This window comes from Sus scrofa, chromosome 2 (genome assembly GCF_000003025.6).
Source record: "Sus scrofa isolate TJ Tabasco breed Duroc chromosome 2, Sscrofa11.1, whole genome shotgun sequence".
NCBI lineage: Eukaryota > Metazoa > Chordata > Mammalia > Artiodactyla > Suidae > Sus > Sus scrofa.
The window spans coordinates 70,644,761-70,668,474 of record NC_010444.4 but is presented as its reverse complement, the minus strand read 5'-3'; the positions used below and the strand labels follow the sequence as shown (position 1 = coordinate 70,668,474).

Here is a 23,714-nt window from a genome sequence, read left to right as displayed (position 1 = left end):
TGCCAGGAGGAATCAAGGGAGAGGGACCCCTATCTAGGTGGATTTTTTCTTCACCTAAGCCAAAGCCATAGCTTATTCATTCAGTCACTCAACAAACGCTTTTGGGTGTGACTGTGCGCTGAGTACAGGATACACGTGGGGCCTCTACCCTCCCAAAACTCAAGGCTGAGGTGGGAGACACCACCCATTAACAAGGAATGCAACAAATTAGATGATCACAGCTAGGGAGAGAGAAAGAAAAACAGTTACTCAGGTGGACATCAGAAGAACCTAAAGTAAATTGCCATGTTTAAAAAATATATTCACATGAATAAAATTCTAATAGTTTGCCAGGGCAGGCAGTGACAGTCTCCTTTCCATCTTCATGCCCAGGCTCAGTGGTCACTTCTCCAAGAGTATCAATCCTCAGTGGAGGTGATATTGCCCCCAAAGGAATAAAAATGGTTCTTGTGTGTGTGTGCAAAAAAAAGAAAAGAAAAAAAGAAAAGAAAAGAAAAGAAAAGAAAAGAAAAGAATCTGTTTTTAGGAGTTCCTTGGTGACTCAGTGAGTTAAGGAACCGGCACCGGCGTTATTATTGCTGTAGCTCAGGTTGCTGCTGAGGCATGGGTTCGATCCCTGGCCCAGAAACTTCCACATGCCATGGGTGTGGCCAAAAAAAATCTTTTTATGTGTAATGCACAGATATACACAGAACATATAAACAGATACACAGTAGATCTGTGGTATTAAACTATGGTATGAGGCAATTAAGAAAAAATGTCGGAGTTCCCGTCGTGGCGCAGTGGTTAACGAATCCGACTAGGAACCATGGGGTTGCGGGTTCGGTCCCTGCCCTTGCTCAGTGGGTTGACGATCCGGCGTTGCCGTGAGCTGTGGTGTAGGTTGCAGACGCGGCTCGGATCCCGCGTTGCTGTGGCTCTGGCGTAGGCCAGTGGCTACAGCTCCGATTAGACCCCTAGCCTGGGAACCTCCATATGCCGCGGGAGCGGCCCAAGAAATAGCAACAACAACAACAACAACAAAAAAAGACAAAAGACAAAAAAAAAAAAAAAATGTCTAGGAGTTCCTGTTGTGGTGTAGAGGAAATGAAACTGACTAGTATCCATGAGGATGTGGGTTCAATCCCTGGCCTTGCTCAGTGGGTTGAAGAAATTCTGGTCTAGAAGCAGCTGCTACTCAGATTTCTTTTGAGATCTTCCAGAGATAGTCTAGGCATTTTCAAGCAAATATCTACACATCCATTTGTTCCCTTTTTTTTTTTCTTTTCTTTTTTTTGCCACATCTGAAACATATGGAAGTACCTGGGCCAGGGATTGAATCTGAGCTGCAGCTTCAACCTATGCCACAGCTGCAGCAATGCTGGATCCTTAACTCACTGCGCTGGACTGGGGAATCAAATCAGTGTCTCCACAGAGACAAGCCAGATCATTAATCCACTGTACCACTGAGGGAACTCCTTTTTGTTTTTTAAACATAAATGGTAACATATTCTGGGACTTTTTTTTTTCATTTTAAATATATCTTGGCGATCACTCCATGTTAAATAGAACTTGATGGTTCTTTTTAAGGGCTGCATAGTATTCCTCTCTGTTCAAATGAAATTTATTTAACCCACGCTCATGGATGGGCCCATAGCATTGGCAACACACAGGGCTGTTTCCAGGGTTTTGCCACTGTAAAGTGCTGCAGGGTACAGTGAATAACTGCATTTACGTCATTTCGCATATGAGTGATTGCATCTGAGGGAGAAATTCCTAGAAGTGTGATAACTGGTTTGGAAGCTGTGTGTATTTGTCATTTAGGTAGATATTGCCACTTGTTCTGCATAGGAGTTTGTACCAGTTTCCTTCCTCCTCATCAGAAAAAGAGTGCCAGTTTCCCCAGAGCCTCACCAAGATAAGTTGTTATCAAAACTTTCAATCTCTGCCAATTTGATGGGTTAAAAATGGTATTGTAGTACAGTTTTAGTGTTCATTTCCCTTATGAGGTTGAGAATCTTCTCCTATGACTAAGAACCATTTTTCTTTCTTTTTTTGGGTAAGATTTTAATTTTTTATTATAGTTGATTTACAATGTTCTGTCAATTTATGCTGTACATTTGTTTTCCTTTCTCTGTGAGCTCAAAGTTCATATACTTTGTTAACTTTTCCATGGACTCTTGTGATATTTTTCTTTTGTTTTTTTTGTTTTTTTTTGTTTTTTTTTTTTTGTTTTTTTTTTTTGCTTTTTAGGGCCGCACCTGTGACACATAGAAGTTCCCAGGCTAGTGGTCAAATCAGAGCTACAGCTGCTGGCCTGTGCCACAGCCACAGCAATGCAGGATCCAAGCTGCATCTGCAACCTACACCACAGCTCATGGCAATGCTGGATCCTTAACCCACTGAGCGAGGCTGGGAATTGAACCTACAACCTCATGGTTACTAGTCATATTTCTTTCTGCTGTGCCACAAAGGGAACCCCTGAATGATTATTTTTAGTTTTTTTTTTTTAATAATTTATGGCAACACTCACAGCATATGGAAGTTCCTGGGCCAGGTGTTGAATCTGAGACCTTTGCTGCAGCTGTGGCGTGCCAATGCTGGATCATTTAACCCATTGTACTGGGCTGGGGATTGAACCCACATCTCTGCAGAGACCTGAGTGACTGCAGTCAGATTCTTTTTTTTTTTTTCAAGTATCAAAATGTTTATTGATAGATACAAGTATATAAAACCAGGGTATGAACATGACGATAAATTAAGTAGACTTAATTTCAATACTATAATAAGAGGGGCTAATTCAAATTCTCACCATTTGTTTCATATCCACAAAAACCATATCAAGGGCATTTACGATCTTTCAAAACTGATCAGTTTTGTGCAAGTAAATCATGTCTCTGCAGTCAGATTCTTAACCCACTACACCTCAGCAGGAATGCCAATATTTTTCTTATTGATTGTTTTCAAGAGCTCTTTATATATTATGGACATTGTCCTTTTGTGTTATGAACTATAGTTTACTCCGTTCGTCATTTAAAAATTATTTATAATTTATTTAATTTATTTTTAAAATCGTCATTTGTCTTAACATTGATTTTTACCTTGCATATTTTTTTTGATGTTTACATGAAATCTAGCATTTTCACTATCCCTTTTATGGTATCAGAGTTTTGCATCACACTGACAAAGAGGAGGCTATCTCTGGAAAGATAGGAGGTGGGAAGAAGCATTCTAAGTAAAGGGAATGGCAGGTGCAAAGTACACCCTGAGGTGTACTAGTCAGGGTTCTCCAGAGAAACAGAACCAATAGGATATATGTGTAAAGAGGGAGCTTTATTTTAAGGAATTGGCCCACATGGCTGTGGAGGCTGACAAATTCAAAATCTGCAGGGTAGGCTGGAAGGCTAAAGACCCAGAAGAGTTGCAATTTGAGGCTGGAGGCCATTTGCTGAAGAATTCCTCCTTCCTTGGGGAAAGTCAGTCTTTGTTTTCTTAGGACTTTGACCGATTAGATGAGGCCCACCTACATTTTGGGGGGGGGGCGTAATCTGTACAACTCAAAGCCTACTGATTTAAATGTTAATCTTATCTAAAAAATACCTTCACAGCAACATCTAGACTGGTCTTGACAAACATCTGAGCACTATGACCTAGCTGAGTACGCACATAAAACAAACCATCACAAATCCACCCATTGTCAACTTGGCACCCACACAACTCCTTAAACCATACTTAATCAGCAAATAAAGACAATAACAAGATTATACTTCCACCTAACATGATACAACTATCCTGCGTACAATTTAAAACACATTAACCCTTTCACTAGAAGAGGAGATAAAATCCTTGAGAGATGTTTACCATTTTCTTTGATATCCTAATTTAAATAATATGATATAAAATTAACAATACTTAAATACTATGCTATAGAGTCAATACATCCTGTGTTACATGATATGAAGATAAGAGAGGGAAGAAAATAAAGATATTACATATATATATATATATATATGCATACATGTATGTACTATACACATGTTTTCAAAGTAAGGGAAAAATACTCATGACAATTACAAGTCTGTAACTGGTCACATGGTTGTAGCTGGTATTTATAAATACCTTCTGAACCACATTTGGCACCAAAATCTCTCTTGGTCTACTAGGGTTGCCGTAACGAAATGTATAACAGACTAGGTGGCTCAGACAACAGAAATTTATTCTCTCACAATTCTGGAGACTGGAAATTCAAGATCAAGATGTTGGCAGGACTGGTTTCTTCCAAGGCCTCTCTCCTTGGTTTGGGGATGGCCATCTTCTAGTTGTGTCCTCATGTGGTCTTCCTTCTGCCTATGTTGTCTGTCATAATTTCTCCCTTTTTACTGGGACACTTGTCATATTGCATTGCATTAGGGGCCACTCTAATAGCTTCATCTTAATTACCTCTTTAAAAGCCGTATCTCCAAATGCAGTCACATTCTGGGGTACTAGGCACCAGGGCTCCAACACATGAATTTGGGGCAGAGGGAACACAAGGGAGCCTATAACAGTATGTTTGAGGGACAGAAAGTCAACAAGTGTGGCAGGGGTGAAGTTGGTGGAAGAGAAAGCCAAGGAGAAGTTTGGAGAATTTGGCAGAGGATTCAGAGCTGTCATAAGAATTTGGGTTCTGGAGTTCCCGTCGTGGCGCAGTGGTTAACGAATCCGACTAGGAACCATGAGGTTGCGGGTTCAGTCCCTGCCCTTGCTCAGTGGGTTAAGAATCCGGCGTTGCCGTGAGCTGTGGTGTAGGTTGCAGACGCGGCTCGGATCCCGCGTTGCTGTGGCTCTGGTGTAGGCCGGTGGCTACAGCTCCAATTCGACCCCTAGCCTGGGAACCTCCATATGCCGCGGGAGCGGCCCAAGAAATAGCAAAAAGCCAAAAAGCCAAAAAAAAAAAAAAAAAATTTGGGTTCTGTTTTCCACCAGCGTGTTCTAAGCTACATTTTTTTTTTTTTTTTTTTTTTTAGGGCCACACCCAAGGTATACGGAGGTTCCCAGGCTAGGGATGCAATCAGAGCCACAGCTGCCAGACTACACCACAGTCACATCAACATCAGATCTGAGCCTCACCACAGCTCATGGCAATACTGTATCCTTAACCCACTGAGTGAGCCCAGGGATCGAACCCGCAACCTCATGGTTCCCAGTTGGATTCGTTTCCACTGGGCCACAATGAGAACTCCCCTAAGCTATATTTTGCAGAAATCCTCTGCAAGGGTCTTCCAGAGGGTAAGGAGGGGTAGTGATCCTGAAGCACCACGGAAGAGGCTCCCACAATCCTCCAGGTGAGCAAAGAAGGGGCCCAGGCTGGGGTGGGAAGGAGGAAAGAGGGTGGTGGTGGGGGCATGAGAAGGAAAGTACCTGTGGGTCTGTGTGTGGAACAGATGTCAGGCAGCCAGAAGTTGATAGAAGAAGTGACCACCCACACACCTCCTCTGGGCAGACTTTCCAAGGAGGGTCTGGGAGGCTGAGACCTCATTTGTTGTTCACTGTGGTTTCCTTAGATTTGAGCATAGATCCAGGCATGTGGTGGGTGGCCAGTGATTGTGGAATGGATGCATGAGTGACTTAAAGCCAGAAATGGAAGAAATTGGGGATGTTGGGCTTGGGAGAGAGCAGACTCCAGGGGTGTGTGTGGGCCTGGCTGTGTGTGTGTGTCGGGGGGCTCAAAGTCTCTGGTGCCCTCAGTGCTCTGATTGGGGGCAGGCGGTGGCAAGGAGGGTTGATTTACCTCAGACTCATGGGAGGAGGTGAGATTTCTAACAACAGACTAGAGGTAGTGAGCTCCCCATCACTGGGAATGTGCACATTTCCAGGAGGTTGTAGAGGGAATGTCTGTCCCAGGGGAAGTTTGTAGCTGGGGGACACTCAGTGTGGTCTGAGAGTCCTTTGGGTTTCCCAGCAGCCCAAGGGTGGCAGGGGTTTCTGCATCCTCCTCACTTCCTGTGGCTTCTGAGACTCAGTCTGTTCCACCTCCCTTCTCTCTCTGTGTGTGTGGCTGGCAGTGCCCTGACATTGAGGTGTGGGGTGGGTCTCACTTGAGGTGTGGGATGCCAGGTTTGCTGCAGCCATTGCAGTTCTACATCTGGTGCTGGCCCCAGGGCCCTGTGCTTGGAGGTGCTGCCCCCTGGTGGGAGGAATGAGAAGTTCCCCATGCCAACTCCCAACCTGGAAGTTCTTGCTGCTTCTCTAGGTTTGAGGTTGCCTGTATGGGGAGGATAGGGTGGCAGGAGGGGAGGCAAGTGGGAACAGTGTCCAACCTTGCATATTTGTAATGTGGGTATCTGAGTCTATCTGTGAGGCTGTTCCCTCAGCTTAGGACCACTCATTGGCCTGAGATGAGGCTGGAGCCATTGGCCAGGATGCAGTGGACAGTGCGAGTGGGGATAGCCAGGGCTTTCACCCACCCCCATTGTCTGATGGCACATATGGAGGATAAGTAGGGTCAACCCTCTATGAATATATGAGTTTCCACTCTGGAAAATTCCTGCATAAGAACTAGTGCTGGCAGGTGAGTCAGAGAGAGAAACACATCAAGAGAGCAAATAAAAACTAAAACCAAAGAGACACACAGAAAGATGCATGGAGAGACAAAGACAGGCAGCCTGTGAGCCATGCTCAGTAAATATTGACTGGTTGAAGAAATGAATGTTCCCTTAAGCTGAAGAAGGAGAAGATCCTTCGTGAATATGGAGAAGCTCTGGCAGCTCATGCTTATTTTGTTGATACACTGGGAGGACATGTCCAGGCTACTAGCCAGAGTTCCTGATATTCATTGGGCTGAGATGGATGACGTCAAGGCCAAGGGTCCCGCCTCCAGCAGGAGCCCAGGTGGCTGAGGATGAGGGCAGAGTGGGGAGAGGGGAAACAGGGCACCCTGTGGGGAGAATGCCCAGCCCCTCTCACCCTATTTTTTTTTTTCTTTTCCTTTTTAGGGCCACACCTGCAGCATACAGAAATTCCCAGGCTAGGGATCAAATTGGAGCTGCAGCTGCTGGCCTACACCCCAGCCATAGCAATGCCAGATCCAAGCTACATCTGTGACCTATACCACAGCTCTTGGTAATGCTGGATCCTTTAACCCATTGAGCAAGGCCAGGGATCGAACCCTCATCCTCATGGATACCAATCTGGTTCTTAATCTGCTGAGCCACACAGGAACTCCCAGCCTCTCCCCCACCCTACATGGACAGGGTGGGATGAGAGAGGCCTCATAGGATATCCTCAGGGCAGGTCCCAGAGAAAGCCGGAGTGGCATAGTAGGAATAGGCAGAGAGAAGTCTGAGGAGATGGAGTGAACTTGGAATAAACTGCTAGCAGAATGGAGGAAGGTAGGGAATGGATAGCCCAGGATGACTGGCCTCTAGGGATTTTTGTGAGGGGGAAGCAGGAGGGAGCCAGTGTCCAGGTGGAGCTCCCACATGGGTTATCTGCCTCAGGGTCACGTTGTGCTGTGTAGCCCTTTTGAATCTCACTGGCTATTGATGTCTCAGCTAATGAGATGGGATCTTGGAGCTGGGCCTGGGGATGGGAACTGGGGGCCTGTCCTGGGGGTGGGTTCAGGGGAGTCCAGTGGGTTGTGGGGCTCACCACCGGGAAATCCTGGGAAAGGGCCTTTGGAGGGGGCCCTTTGTGGAGGGGGTGTCTCAAGACAAGGGCCAGCCTAGGGCATTAGTGGGATCATCACACAATGGTCTTGGAGCCTGAACCATCCTAGGAAGATTCCAGGGGCTGAGGGATGGGGTCAGGAGATGCACTGAGAAATCATGTGGGGGTATTTCTGGGGGAGATGCAGAGCAAGGAGTGAGCTGAGAGCAGAGGGGGCCATCCTGGGGCTTTTGGGGGTAGGCGGGGATTTTTTTTTTTTAGGAGCACCTATGCTAAATGGAAGTTCCCAGGTAAGGGGTTGAACCAGAACTGGCCAGCCTATGCCACAGCCACAGCAACGAGGGATCCCAGAGGCATCTATGACCTACACCGCAGCTCAGAGCAATGCCAGATTCTATTCTTTTTTTTTTTTTTTTTTTTTTTTTTTTGCTTTTTTTGCTTTTTAGGGTCGCATCTGCAGCATATGGGAGCTCCCAGGCTAGGGATCAAATCAGACCTACAGCAGCCAGCCTACGCCACAGCCACAGCAACTCGGGTTCCAAGCTGCATCTACGAACTACACCATGGCTCACAGCAACACTGGAGCCCTGACCCAGTGAGCAAGGCCAGGGATGGAACCTGCATCCTTGCGGATACTAGAGGGGTTCATTTCTGTTGAGCCACGATGGGAATTCTGGGAATGGGTTTCGGGAGCATCTGAATGGAAAGAGTTTGGGGATCATGCCAGAAGGGCAGAAGTTTGGAGGAGAGTGGAGCTTGGGGATGGGCTTTGAACACTGGGAGATCCTTCAGCGGGTCATTCATTGCAGGGGAGACCCTTGAGGGTCAGAATTTGGATTTTTGTGGTGGGTGTGGCGGTACAACACTCATTGGAGGGGAAGTTCAGAACAATAGGGTGTCAGAGAACTTTGGACAGTCAGACCTGGGAAACCCACAAGGGTATGGATTTAGGGTGCTCACAACCAGGGATGTCTTTGGGCTGGGCTTAGGGAGGGGATCCCAACTGAGTGCCTTGGGGGACTGGGATCATGGGACATGGGCTTAATAGGGTTAGGACATGGCGTGTATGTATGTGGGGGTTGATCATGGGAGGAGGTGGTTTCAGGGAGTCAGAACTGGGGTGTCTCAGAGGATGGATCAGGAAGGTGAGTCCAGGCAGGGCGGACCCTGGGATGTCTTGGAAAGCAGACTACCAGGGGGCATGGGTCTATCCAGTCAGAACCAGAGCACCTCTGGGTGGGTCACCAACAGGACCAGGCAGGACCCTGGGACAAGGCAGGACAGAGCTGGCTGGGTAGCAGAAGCTTTACTGCCCATAACTCCCCCTGTCCACACCCACCCCCGGTCCAGGTCAGTAGCATTTTCGGTACACGATGTGGGGCCCCTGCTCCTCGTACTGCTCCCGCAGGACCCAGCAGGACTGGAAGGCGCGCAGTGAAGCCAGGATGGAGCCCCCGATCCACACGGAGAAATTCCTGGTGGGCTGGGCCGTTACCACCATGTGGGGCTCTGAGGACAGACTGCGCAGCAGCTCAGTCCGGAAGCGACCCTCGAACCCGGTGAAGAGCGAAGAACCCCCGCAGAGCAGCACATTCTGGGCCACATCGGTCCGCACCTCCAGGGGCACCTTGTGAAGACTCTGTGCGGCCATGGTGGGGATGCCCACAGGCGACAGCCCTGGGATCTCCGGGGGGCTGAACAGCAGCTCCGGGCACCGGAACAACTCCTTGCCTAGTGTGACTGTCCGCCCGTCGGGCAGCTTCAGGGTCTGGCGGCATTCCAGCTCGGGCCGGGCCTGTTCCTTTACGAAGTCGGGGGCCACGTAGCAGTAGCGGTGCTTGATGTTCTCCACAGCGTCCAGGTCCTGCTGCCCCAGGGGCAAGCCGGAGCCCTGCAGCATCTCCGCCAGGAAGGCGGTCAGGTGCGTGCCCGCCAAGTCCAGGCGCTCTGTGGCATGGGGCAGGTTGTAGCCCTGGAAGACTGGCACTGTATAGGTGACCCCATGGCCCGTATCCACCACTAGCCCGCTGACCCGGCCGTGTGCGTAGACGGACAGCACTGACTGGGAAGCCACATACATGGCGGGGGAGTTCAGTGACTCGAAGACCACCTCCACCAGTTTCTCGCGGTTGGTGGTGGGGCTGAAGGGAGGGTCAGAGAAGAGCAGTGGGTGGTCGCGGGTGGCCACGCGGAGGTCGTGCTCCAGCATGTGGCGCCATATGAGCTCGGCTGCGTCCCAGTCCACCACGATGCCGTTCCGCACAGGCTGCACCAGCGTCAGCTCGGGGCGCGTGCGGGCTGCCTCCCCGATGAACGTCTCCAGCACCGGCTGCCCATTGCTGGCCGGCTTCTTGGGCTGGCAGCCGACGATGGTGGCCACGGTGTAGGTGGGCCGGGCCTGCCCGGAGAAGCCCACCTTACAGGTGCCTGTGCCCATGTCGATGACCACCGCCCCGGTCTTTGGGGGCAACCTGTCACCCACCAGGCTGGGGGCGTCCTGCGGCTGGGTCTTGTTCACCACGAGTGAGCTAGGGTTCAGGGTAGGCTTGAGGGCTTCTGGGGAGGGCTGGGGCTCCAGGAAGTTGGAGTGATTTGGATCCATGGCTCCAAGAGGTCGCGTGGGCTGCTTGGCAAGGCTGACTGCTTTCCCCTGGGGTTAGGGTGTGGAGAGAAAAGTTGGGGCGGGGCTTGGGGCAAGCAGAGGCAGAGAGAGGGAGAGGGGGCCAGGCCGATGGTCTATGACATTATTCTGCCGCTGCGCTTCAGAAGACCTCACAATGAGGAGTAGGGGGTGGGGGAGGGGTGGACGCTTCCCCGCTTTGAGGGGTAAGGGGTGGGCGTGGGGTGGGGGGCGTCCTTGCTCCAGAAAGCTCCCGTTCTGGATTTATCTATTCTGGATTCTTCCCCCTCCCAGTGCCAAATTTGGAGAAGGAGGAGGATAGAGGGTTCCGAGGAGGGCCCTTTGATCCAACTCTTTGATCCAGAATCCAGTAAGACACAGGAATCCTTCTTCTGGTGCCTTGCCTTGAAGTTCTTTAGTGTGGCATGTGAGAGCTAGTCAGAGGCCTGCTTAGAATATTAAAATATTAATCCTTAGAGTATTAATCAGAAAGTAGTTGACTTTAGGATAGCTTTCTGGTTTCCAGGAGGAAACAAGCCAGCCCAAAGTGGGGGGCCCAGGAGAGGCACAGACACCCCTGTACTAGCGATTCATTGTTTTAATAGATTATATATTCCATTTATAGTTATTATAAAATATTGGTTATATTCCCTGTGCTGCACAACATATCCTTGCAGTTTATATACGTAATACTTTGTACCTCTTAATCCTCTGCCCCAATCTTTTTCCTTCCCACTTCCCTCTCCTCACTGGTAACCACTAATTCTCTATAGCTGTGAGTCTGTTTCTTTTTTGTTATATTCACTAGTTTGTTGTGCTGTTTCAATTTCATGTATAAGTGATGTCATACTGTATTTGTCTTTTTCTCTCTGACTTATTTCACTAAGCATAATACCCTTTAGGTCTATCCATGTCGTTGTAAGTGGAAAAATGTCATTCCTTTTTATGACTGAGTAGTATTCCATGGCATGTAAATATCACATCTTCTTTATCCATTTGTTCATCGATGGATCCTTAGGTTGCTTCCATATCCCAGACTGATTAAATTAAAATGTCTGTGGATGGACACCACATATTAGTGATTTTTTTTAAAGCTCTCAGATCTTAATGTGCAGCAAGTGGAGACACTGTTTTGGGTCTTCAAAAATTTTAAATTCTTTTTTTTTTCCCCCTTTTTTTGGCTGCTTTGCATATGGGCTGGGCCAGGGATCAGATCTGAGCTGCAGCTGTGACCTATGCCTAAGTAGAATTGTGGTGACCAGGGGATATGGGGAGGTGTTAATCAAAGGGTATAAACTTCTAGTTATAAGGTAAAGAAAATATTCAGACCTAATGTATAGCACGGTGTGGTGATTACAGTTAACAATATTATATACTTGAAAGTTTCTAAGAGAGTAGATCTTAAATATTCTCGCCACAAAAGAAACAGTAGTTATATGAGGTAGCCGAGGTGTTAGCGGAGGTCTATGGCGGTAATCATTTTGCAATATGTAAATATATCCAATCAACATATACATTTAAAACTTACAGAGTGTCATTTGTCAATTATATCTCAATAAAGCCGGGGAAGAAAGGAAAAAAGATACGATTAAGACAATATTTGTATTTGTTCTTCTATGTCTATTTCACGAATTTTCAAGTAATCCCTGGTTGCGTCTATTTATTTATTTATTTATTTTTAGTTGCTTTTCTTTATTTTTTTATTTTTATTTTTTAAATTTTCTTTTCTTTTTTTTATTACTCAAATGAATTTATCACGTCTGTAGTTGCAGCATGATCATAACAATCTAATCGTCTGTTTATTGCAGTAGCTGTGCTCTATTAAGTTGCCATGAATACTGTACAAGTGACCACTGAGGTCTTCCTCCTTGGGGCCATACAGGGTCAGATTCCACAGGCCTTGGGACAACATTTTGGTCAATCGATCCAAACATAACTTTGTGTTGTGTTTCTGTTTAAAGGCACCTCATCTCCTATATATGATCAGCTCATTAACGTTGAACTTTTGACTGACAGCTCTATGACGCGAGCCTGAATGAAGCACATCTGACCCACCCGTTTTGCTCTGTAAGTCACGTCACAGCTTCCTTCTGCCTAAGAACACTAGATGGCACATCAGCACGATGCCGGGGTAGTGAGGCACGATTTAAAAACACCATCAGAAAGCACAAAAATGTGGCACCATGTCCTGTTCATAAACAGGACCACTGATAATGATATGAGAGCTGAAACTAGAAGGCAGTTTATCTTGTTGTCCTCATGTCTTGGCTATTGTGAATAGTGCTGTTATGAACATAGGGGTGCATGTATCTTTTTAATTTTATTTTTTATTGTCTTTTTGCTATTTCTTGGGCCACTCCCGCGGCATATGGAGGTTCCCAGGCTAGGGGTCTAATCGGAGCTGTAGCCACCAGCCTATGCCAGAGCCACAGCAATGCGGGATCCACGCTGTGTCTGCGACCTACACCACAGCTCACGGCAACGCCGAATCTTTAACCCACTGAGCAAGGGCAGGGACCCGCAACCTCATGGTTCCTAGTTGGATTCGTTAATCACTGAACCATGACGGGAACTCTAACCTATATTTTAAAACAGACTCCTTCGCTTATTCTTCTCACTTGAAACTCCCAGCCCTTTTCAGGCATCCATGCCAACACTCCCTTCACCATTCCCGTAGTGAATTAGGAATTGAACATAATTGTTTTCTCATGCTCAGCTGGGGCCAATTCCAGAGGTAGGGAACTGTCTCCCACTGCAATTAATTTTTCTCTGTAGTTGAAAGAGGAAGCTAGGAGAGCCTTCCCCTGGAACTTGCATCCCTTGACAGTTAGCTCATTACTGCATGGGTGAAATAGATCCCGGTGGGCTCATCAGAGAGTGAAACATTTCAAGCAGGTGTTATCAGGAGTCGCTGTGAGATGGGGAGAGCTGATGGGCATCTCTTACTGGGTCTGCTCAAAGCATCCTCTTCTCCTTTTCAGGTTCAGCATACAAGGTAAGGGAAGACCCAGTGGGAGGCATGTCTCTCAACTTTGTCTTGTGCAAACAGGATGCAGAGCACTCTGCAAAGCTAAGGGCTGTTGGCCCAGCTTGCAGACCAAATATCTGGATATTTCATGTCTTCTTTCTACTTTAAGTCTACAGCAGTATGTTTTCTGGTGAGTCAGGCTCTCTAGATATGATAGAACGAGTTCCACCCCTGTGGTGTCCTCACACAGACCTGTATGCAGGTGTTACAGGTATCAGCAGGTGAGTTGGGGCAGGTATGTTGGTGAAAAGCTGTGTTTTTTCTTTTTTTGAACCCCAGATTCTGCATTTGTGTAAATCTCCTCTCAAAACTTTTAAACAGAGTTCCTGTTGTGGTGCAGCGGAAACAAATGCGACTAGTATCTATGAGGATGTGGGTTTGATCCCTGGCTTCGCTCAGTGGGTTAAGGATCCGGCATTGCTGTGGCTGTGGTGTAGGCTGGCAGCTGCAGCTCCGATCTACCCCTAGCCCAGGAACTTCTATATGCTGCAGGTGTGACCCTACAAAACAAAAACAAAATTTTCAAACACACAAGTATTCTATCAGTTTAATCTTGAAGAACCCTCTATTGGAGCCCTCTGACCTGCTTCAGGCTAAACTAGCTGACAGCTATCATGCCAGGGTCCTTGTTCACCATCATTCTAGGTACTTCCTTTTGGGTTGAATCCTCTGTTTCCCAGAATCTATATCTTCTCTTTAGGTTTATGCCCTATTTAGTTGGCAAACATGTTCTCTGAGAAAGATGCAATGGAGTCAGATTTTTTTATTTTGAAAATCACCAGGTATAAAAATGTCTTTATTCCTTTTTTTCATACTTAAATGGTTATTTGACTAATTACAGAATTCTAAGTTGGAATTAATTTTCTCTAAGCATTTTGAAGACATTGCTTCATTGTGTTTTAGCATTTAATGTTCGTATTAAATAGTTTGAGGCCATTCTCATTCTTGATTTTTGTAGGAAGTCTGTTTTATCTCTCTGGAAACTTATAAGGTATATTTTTGTTTATTTTGCTGAACAACTTTCAATCTTGAAATTCACTACTTTCATTCTGGGAAATTTTCTTGCATTGTTTCTTTGAAGTTTTTTTTTTTTCCTCCTATATTTTCATGCTTCTGAAATACCTACTGTTTTGATGTTCGGGCATCTAGATTCTCTAATGTATTTACCATGTCTTTACTATTTTTCTTGTTGTCTTTTTGTTCATTTGTGATTTTCCCCAAATTTTGTATTTTAACACATCTATTGATTTTTTTCATTTCTCCAATGATTAAAAGTTATAATCTTTTTGCTTTTTTAAACTGAAGAAAAATCTCTTTGTTTCATGGATATTATTTTTTAGTTGTACCTCAGTTCTATCTCTAATATTGCTAAGAGTTTTTCTTTCTTTTCTTTTTTTCCTTCCTCCCTCCCTCTTTCTTTCTTTCTTTCTTTCTTTCCTTCCTTCCTTCCTTCCTTCCTTCCTTCCTTCCTTCTTTCTTTCTTTCTTTCTTTCTTTCTTTCTTTCTTTCTTTCTTTCTTTCTTTCTTTCTTTCTTTCTTTCTTCCTCCCTCCCTCCCTCTTTCTTTCTTTCTTTCTTTCTTTCTTCGGCACATGCAGCATATGGAGTTTCCCAGGCTAGGGATCTAATCGGAGCTATAGCTGCCGGCCTAAACCACAGCCACAGCAACACCAGATCCAAGCCGTGTCTGTGACCTATGCCACAGCTCATGGCAACACTGGATCCTTAACCCAGTGAGTGGGGCTAGGGATCAAACCCATGTCCTCATGGATACTATTTGGTTTCATTACCACGGAGCCACAATGGGAACTCCCAAGAGTTTCTTTTAAATTTCTTCTTCTTGCAGAGTTGGTGTCCTCCAAAGTGCTTTCTCCCCCATTTGACTGCTTTGGTCTCTGTCCTTGTATTAGATGCTGTTTACTTAATTGGGTGAAAAGTTGATTGGAAGCTTTAGCAGATGAATTAACCTTATTTACTTTGTTTTTTAAATTATAGTTACAGTGTTGTGTCAATTTATGCTGTACAGCAGAGTGACCCAGTCATACATATATATACCTTCTTTGTCTCGTACTATCTTCCATCATGTTCATAGCCTTGTTTACTTTGGTTTTCTATTTATAGCTGGGCTGTTTCCATAGGGATTCTCTAGCAGTAGTTTTTTTAAATTTAGGTTTTTGGATGTTTGACTCCCAGAGATGAATCTCTCACATAGAAGCTGGTCCCTCAGGTAAGCCCTTGAAAGGCTGGAATGTTGGAAGGATGCTCCACTTTTTTTCCCTCCTCCAGGAGAAGCCAAGTTTTTGTTTTGTTTTGTTCTGTTTTGTTTTTTCTAGTCACTTGCTCTGTGCTGAGACAGAGAAAATCTCTGATCTGTGTGTGCATTCCAGTCCAAGCCATTGTTCTCAGTGGTTCCCTACCTGGGGTGTTTCTCCGTCAGTGCTTAGACTCAGACAAGACAGAAACCTCAGGCAGCCTCAAGATGTTAGTATGTTGGATGTGTGGTTCAGTCCTCTCCTTCCTTTCTCAGGGAGAAACTGTGAGCTGGGATTTCCTCCTGATTGTGTGATGATATAGTGGGGGAGGGACTAAGGCCAGATGGTGCCGTGTAGTTTCCTACTGGCTTCAATGCAGCTAGTCTCCCACTCATTTGGGGTGTAGGACCCCTCAACTGATCTCTGGATTTTTCACAAAGGGAATTGATCCATGTATTGTTGAATCATTTTGTCTACCTGGGGAAGAAGTCTGGGGATCCCAATTCTGTCACCTTGCTGACATCACCTCTAACCTCCTCTTCATATAAGAACATGAGTCATATTGGATTAGAGTCCATCCTAATGACCTCATTTTAACTTAATTGCCTTTTTAAAGACCCCATGTTTCTTTATTTGTTTTTTTAGTAATGATTTTTTTTTTGTCTTTTGTCTTTTTAGAGCCACACCAGCAACATATGGAGGTTGCCAGGCTAGGGGTCTAATCGGAGCTATAGCTGCCAGTGTACACCACAGCTCATGGGAATGCCAGATCCTCAACCCACTGAGCGAGGCCCGCAACCTCATGGTTTCCAGTTGGATTCGTTTCCATTGCACCACGATGGGAACTCCTATTTTTTTAATAATGATTTTTATTTTTCCATTATAGCTGGTCTACTGTGTTATGTCGATTTTCTACTGTACAGCAAGGTGACCCAGTCACATATACATGTATATATTCTTTTCTCTCACATTATCATGCTCCATAATAAGTGACTAGATATAGTTCCCAGTACTATACAGCAGGACCTCATTGCTAATCCATTTGAAAGGCAATAGTTTGCATCTATTAACCCCAAATTCCCAGTCCATCCCACTCCTTCCCCCTCCCTCTTGGCAACCATAAGTCTGTTCTCCAAGTCCATGAATATGGTGCTGTATATTAGATTCCAGATATAAGTGATATCATATGGCATTTGTCTTTCTCCTTCTGACTTACTTCATTTAGTATGAGAGTCTCTAGTTCCATACATGTTGCTGCAAATGGCATTATTTTGTTCTTTTTTATGGCTGAGTAGTATTCCATTGTGTATATGTACACCACATCTTTTTAATCCAATCATCTGTCAGTGGGCATTTGGGTGGTTTCCATGTCTTGGCTATTGTGAATAGTGTTGCAATGAACATGCGGGTGCATGTAAGACCCTGTCTTTAAATGCAGTCATGCTCTGAGGTGGTGGGGGTTTAGGATTTCAACACATGAATTTCAAGAGTATATAATTCAGCCTAAGTGCTACAGCATGGATGAAACTCTCAGAGTACGTGACACAAAAGGTCACAGAATATGTAATTCTGTTTATATGAAATGTCCAGAATAGGTAAGTCTGTGGATATAGACAACAGATTGATGGTTGCCATAGGCTGGGAGAAGGGTAGTATGGAGTGACTGCTTTATGAGTATGGAGTCTCCATTAGGGTGATGAAAATGTTTGGAACAAGATAGCAGTTTTCGACTGTACATTGTGAGTGGACTAAATTCCACTAAATTATATGCTTTAAAATGGTTAATTTTTTTGTTATGTAAATTTCATAGCAACTAAAAAAGTGTGTTTGTGTGTTTATGTGCAAAGAGAAAAGGCGATGTGGTCATAGAATAACAACTGGTGAAGGGTACACAGATGCTCCTTCAATTTTTCTGTAGGTTTAAAAATTTCCAAGTAAGGGAGTTCCCATTGTGGTGCAGTGGAAACGAATCCGACTAGTGAGGATTCAGTTTCGATCCCTGGCCTTGGTCAGTGGGTTAAGGATGTGGTATTGCTGTGAGCTGTGGTGTAGGTTGCAGACATGGCTCAGATCCTGTTCCTGTGGCTGTGGCTGTGGCTAGCAGCTGTGGCTCCGATTTGATTCCTAGCCTAGAAACTTCCATATGCCATGGGTGCAGCCCTAAAAAGCCAAAAAAAAAAAAAAAAAAAAAAAAGAAAGAAAGAAAGAAAAAAAATCCAAGTAAAATTTAGAAACACTGAGGAAACAGTGGTTTTGTTTTATTTTTGTTTTCAGCTATTTCCAGCATTTTAGGCTTCTTTCACTCATCTGGTTTGCTATGATTATCAGCAGTTTGTTCCATTTTATTGCCTAGTAATGTTGTGAATTTCTTTGTTCAGTAAAGATAAACATTTATGGACATTTGGATTATTTCCAGTTTGTAGCTCTTTTGAGTGAAGATGCAATAAGCTTTCATGTACAAGACTTTTTGTAGATTTTTTTTTCTTTTGGGGAAGTGACTAAAATTGGAATTGTTTTATTTTTTTATAAGAATGATGAATTTTTTTTTGTGGCAATACCCATGGAATGCAGAAGTTCCCAGGCCAGGGATCAAATATGCACCACAGCAGTGACAATGCCAGATCCGTAACCCACTGAGCCACCAGGGAACTCCCATGATGACTATCTTTAGTGTTGTGTTTCGATTCCTTTCTCTTTTGTGTGTATCTATTATAGATTGTTGTTTGGTTTGTGGTTACCAGGAGGTTTATATGTAGCAGTCTGTATACATGTGATTATTTTAAGTTGCTAATCTCTTAAATTTGAATGCATTTTAACAACCCTGCATTTTTACTCCAGCCCCCCGCCCCATGTCCCCAATGTTTGCTGTTTTGACATCATATTTTACATCTTTTTGTTTTGTGTATCCCTTAATTACTTATTGTGGATAAAGATGATTTTACTACTTGGTCCTTTGACCTTCCTACTAGCTTTATATGTAGTTGATTTACTACAGTTTCTGCATATGTGCCTTTACCAATGAGATTTTTATTTAAAAATTTTTTTTATTAATTTATAGTTAATTTACAATGTTCTGTCAATTTCTGCTATACAGCAAAGTGACCCATTCATACATATGTATACATTCTTTTTCTCCTGTTACCTTCTATCATGTTTTATCACAAGTGGTTGGATATAATTCCCTGTGCTGTGCAGTAGGACCTGATTGCTTATCCATTCTAAACGTAATGGTTTCATACTTTTCATATTTCTAGTTGTGGCTTTTTCTTTTTTTGTTTAGTGAAATTCCTTTCACATTTTTCATAAAACTGGTTTTGTGGTGTTGAACTCTTAGCTTTTGCTTGTCTGTAAAACTTGATCTCTCTATCAAATCTGAATGAAAGGCTTGTCTTGTAGGTTGGTAGGTTTTTCTTTTTTATCTCTTTAAATATACTGTGCTACCACTTCTAGCCTGCAGAGTTTCTGCTGAAAAATGAACTTACAGCTTTTTGCGATTTCCCTTGTACATTATTTGTTGCTTTTCCCTTGCTGCTTTTAATATTTTCTCTCTTAAAAAATTTTTTTTCATTTAAATTACAGTGGCTGCTGGTGTGGTCTTCTTTGGTTAATACTATTTGGAACTCTGTACTTCCTGGACCTTGATGTCTTGTTTCCTTTTCCAGATTAGGAGAGTTTTTCAGCTATTATGTCTTCAGATACATTCTCTGGCCCTTTCTCTCTTCTTCTGGGAACCCTATAACATGAACGTTAGTACACTTAATGTTGTATGAGAAATCTCTTAAACTGTCTTCATTTAAAGAAATTATTTATTATTAGTTTATTTATTTATTTTTGCCATTTCTAGGGCCGCTCCTGCGGCATGTGGAGGTTCCCAGGCCAGGGGTCTAATGGGAGTTGTAGCTGCTGGCCTACACCAGAGCCACAGCAACTTGGGATCTGAACCCAGCCTGTGACCTACACCACAGCTATAGCAATGCCTGATTCTTAACCCACTGAGCAAGGCCAGGGACTGAATCTGCAACCTCATGGTTCCTAGTCATATTCGTTAACCACTGAGTCACGACGGGAACTCCAAACTGTCTTCATTTTTTTTTTTTTTGTCTTTTGTCTTTTTGTTGTTGTTGTTGTTGCTATTTCTTGGGCCGCTCCCGTGGCATATGGAGGTTCCCAGGCGAGGGGTTGAATCGGAGCTGTAGCCACCGGCCTACGCCAGAGCCACAGCAATGCAGGATCCCAGCCGCGTCTGCAACCTACACCACAGCTCACGGCAACGCCGGATTCTTAACCCACTGAGCAAGGGCAGGGACTGAACCCGCAACCTCATGGTTCCTAGTCGGATTCGTTAACCACTGCGCCACGACGGGAACTCCCCTGTCTTCATTTTTTAACATTCTTTTTTTTCTGTTCTGTTTCAGTGATTTCCACTTCTCTATCTTCCAGTTTACTGATCTGTTCCTTTGTATTATCTAATCTTTTGATTCCTTCTACTCCCTTTTTAATTTAATTATTGTATTCTTCAGCTCTGTTTGGTTCTTTATATTTTCTAACTCTCTGTTAAAAATTTCTAACATCCCTGTTTATTCTTCCAAGTTCTTTGAGCATCATTACAACCATTCCTTGAACTCTTTATCAGATAGAGTGATTATCTCTCTTTCTCTTAGTTCTTCTTCTGGGGTTTTAATCTTGTTATTTCTTTTGGAATATATTGCTCTGCTGCCTCTCTTTCTCTAATTCTCTGTTCTACTTTTATGTGCTAGGTATGTTGGTTACATTTCTTAATTTTAGAAAAGTGGTCTTTTGTAGGATATGTCCTAGGGGGCCCAGGAGTGGATCCCCTCTGGTCATCAGAGCTATGTGCTCTAGGTCTGCCCCAATGTAGTCTGCATGGGCCCTTCTCTTGTAGTGGGCTGACTACTGTGAGTGGGATAGCAGGCGTGACTGTCCCCAGTTTGGTTGGTTGCCAGGCCCTACTTTGTTCAGAGACTGCCAGTAGCTGGTGGGCAAGACTGGGTTACAAGCAGCTGGGTGCTGAGCTTTAGGGTATCCTCTGGCTAGTCCTGGCCCACTAGTAGGTGGAACTGGGTCCTTTGGTTGGTAGGTTGGGGCCAACTGTCCTACATCTAGTGTCACCCTTCTGGTGAGTGGAGCTTGTTTCTGACAGATTGGCTGTGTGGTCTGGGTGTCTTAGAGCTGCTATTGTCCCACTGATGAGTGGCTCTGAATCCTGGTATGGCTGCTTGAGGGGCCCAAAGTGTGTTGGTGTTGGTATTGACTTGCTGCTGTGCAAGAATGGGGCACAGTTAGGTCCTGAGGATGGTGTTTGCCTGCTGGTGGGTAGGGGTGGGGCACAGGTGATCTCAGGTCTAGTGCCAGATCATTGGTGGGAAGGGCCAGAGGTTGAGGGGTCTCTGGCTGCAGTGCCTTTGGGGTCCAAGAGTTTGTATTGGCCTGCTGGTGGATGGGGCTGGGGTCTTGGGCTCCCAGGACTAGTACTGGCTCACTGGTGGGCAGAGCTGGGTCCTGGTCTTTCTGGCTGAAGAGCCCTGAGGTCCCAAGTTTGGTATTGGCCTGAGAGTGGTTGGGCCAGGTGGCTATGGTGCCCTTTGGGTTCCATGGTTAGTGTCAGTGCACTGGCTCTGGAATCAGATTCTGGGCCCTCTGGTAGATGGGGCTGGGTCCTGGGGCAGCTGGGAACTCAGGCAGTCCTAAGGCTATGGTCTTGGTGGTGGTTGGGATTGTGTCCTCGTCTGGCTAGGTGCTTGCCCTGAGGCATCCCAGTACTGGTATAGACAGGCTGGTGGGCAAGGCCAGGTTCCTGCATCAATAAACTAGAGGGAGGATTCTAAAAGGGCAGTTGACAGTACCAGTGTCTTTGTGGTAGAACAAATTCTCCAAAACAGATGTTGCCAGCCTCTATGTCCCCTGGGTGAAAGTCATTTGCCTTCTGTTTCTCTAGGAGAGTCTCCAAGATCAGCAGGTGGGTCTGACCCAGGTACCTTTCAAATTACTCTTTCTGCCCTAGGTTCAGAACATGTGACACTTTGTTTTTGCCTTCTAAAATTTTTTTTGAAATGTAGTAAAATATTATATTAAGTTACAAGTGTAACTTGTATATAGTGATTCACAATTTTAAAAATTATACTCTATTTATAGTTATTATAAAATGTAGTGTTGTATAGTATAGCCTTGCAGCTTATTTTATACCTAACAGTTTGTACCTTTTAACTCCCATCCCTGTATTGACCCTCCCCCTTCCCTCTCCCACTGGTACCCACTAATTTGTTCCTGATATCTGTGAGTCTGCTTTTTTTGGGGGGGGTTATATTTACAAGTTTGTTGTGTTGTTTAGATTCCACATATAAATGATATCATACAGTATTTGTCTTTGTCTGACTTATTTCACTTAGCATAATGCCCTCCAAGTCCATACATGTTGCTGCAAATGGAAAAATTTCATTCATTTTTAAAATTTTTAAATTAAAAAAATTTTTAAGTTTAATTTTTGTCTTTTTAGGTCTGCACCCACGGCATGTGGAAGTTCCCAGGCTAGGGGTCGAATCAAAGCTGTAGCTGTGAGCCTACACCACAGCCAGAGCTACACCAGATCTGAGCGGCTTCTGCTACCTACACCACAGCTCACGACAACACTGAATCCTTTAATCCACTGAGAAAGGCCAGGGATCAAACCCATGTCCTCACAGACCTCAGTCAGGTTTGTTACCACTGAGCCATGACAGGACTCCCCATTCATTTTTTTTAAATGACTGAGTAGCATTCCATTGTATATATGTACCATATCTTCTTTAGCCACTCATCTGTTGATGGACACTTAGGTTGCTTCCATACGTTGGCAATTGTAAATAATACTGCTATGAATATTGTGATGCATCACCAATGTGTTCACCTTTTAAGAGTGGAGTTTCTATTTCCCACAGCCCTCTGGCTGTCTTAAAAGTAAGCCCACTGAAAAAAAAATTAAATAAATAAAAATAAAAATAAAAAAAGTAAGCCCATTGGCCTTTAAAGCCAAACCTACTTGGGGCTCCTCTTCCCTATGATGGACCCCTCAACTGGGGAACCCAATGTGGCTCTCAAACCATCACTCCTTGGGGGAGAATTTCTGCAATTGTAATTATTCTAATTGAGGGTCACCCGTCTGAGGGTATGGGTTTTGACGCTGTTGCATCTTTGCTCCTCCTACTCATCTTGTTGTGGTTCCTTCTTTATATCTTTAGCTGTAGAGATCTTTTTTGGGTCTTTCTCATCAAGAGTTGCCCTATAAGTAGTTGCAATTTTGGTAGGCCTATGGGAAAAGGTGAGCTCAGGGTTTTCTTGCTCCACCATCTTGGCTGGTCCCCTATCCATCCATCTTTGATATAATTAACATGGTAGGTATTGAGAATCCAAGACACACCACCCACTTCTCTATGTCTTATTTTCTCTTTCCAAACTCCTGCCTGCACCAGCCCTTCCTTTTCAATAAATGTTGATGTGTTCATGTGTCTTGGGTACCAGTTATACAGAAATCAAAAACAGCAGGCACCTTCTGTCCGGTAACTCATTGTCTATGGCAGTGTTATTCAAGTGTGGTCGATAAACTGTTATTAGCCCTTGAGGAGAAAAGGACTTTGGAACACATTATAAATCAACAACATTACTAAGCTTTAGTTCAACTGACATTTCTCCCATAGCAAGACTTTCTCAATGGAGGAAGCCATGTATTGAATAACTTTCTGGTATAAGCTCTTTTTCTCCATGCAGACTGTAGCAACTGCTTTGAGTCTGGTCTAGAATTTGTTTGGAAAGATGGTTTCATGATGAATGTCAAATCCAGTGTATAAGATCTGGTCGTACAGTGTGCTGAGTTGAAAAGTTTTATCCAGACTTTGGTAGAAAGTGGTGAGATCAATTACTAATGTCTGCCATGGAGTAGAGTAGGATAGAACAAGAAAATTGCTGATAGGTGCTCTACTACCTATCAAACCATTAACATATGTCATTTATTTCTCCTTCTACTCTGGTTCCATCTTGTTGCCACCTGTCTGATTCCAGTTCTTTAAAAAAATTTATGTATTTATATTGAGGTGTAATTGACATATATCATTATTTTTTATATTAGTTTTAAGTATTCAGTAAATGATTCTATATTTGCATATGTTGCAAAATTCTCACCACAGTAAACCTAGTTC

The 23,714-nt window shown here is 44.3% G+C and overlaps 1 protein-coding gene and 1 pseudogene across 1 annotated transcript; one reads left to right on the top strand and one right to left on the bottom strand.

Annotated features, from left to right (window-relative positions):
* Positions 8,978–10,334, bottom strand: ACTL9 (actin like 9). The gene has a single exon (XM_003480800.4). The coding sequence runs from the start codon at positions 10,226–10,228 to the stop codon at positions 8,978–8,980; it is 1,251 nt and encodes a 416-aa protein (XP_003480848.1). The 5' UTR covers positions 10,229–10,334.
* LOC100737421 overlaps positions 13,129–23,714 on the top strand; it is a 33,649-nt pseudogene continuing 23,063 nt past the window's right edge.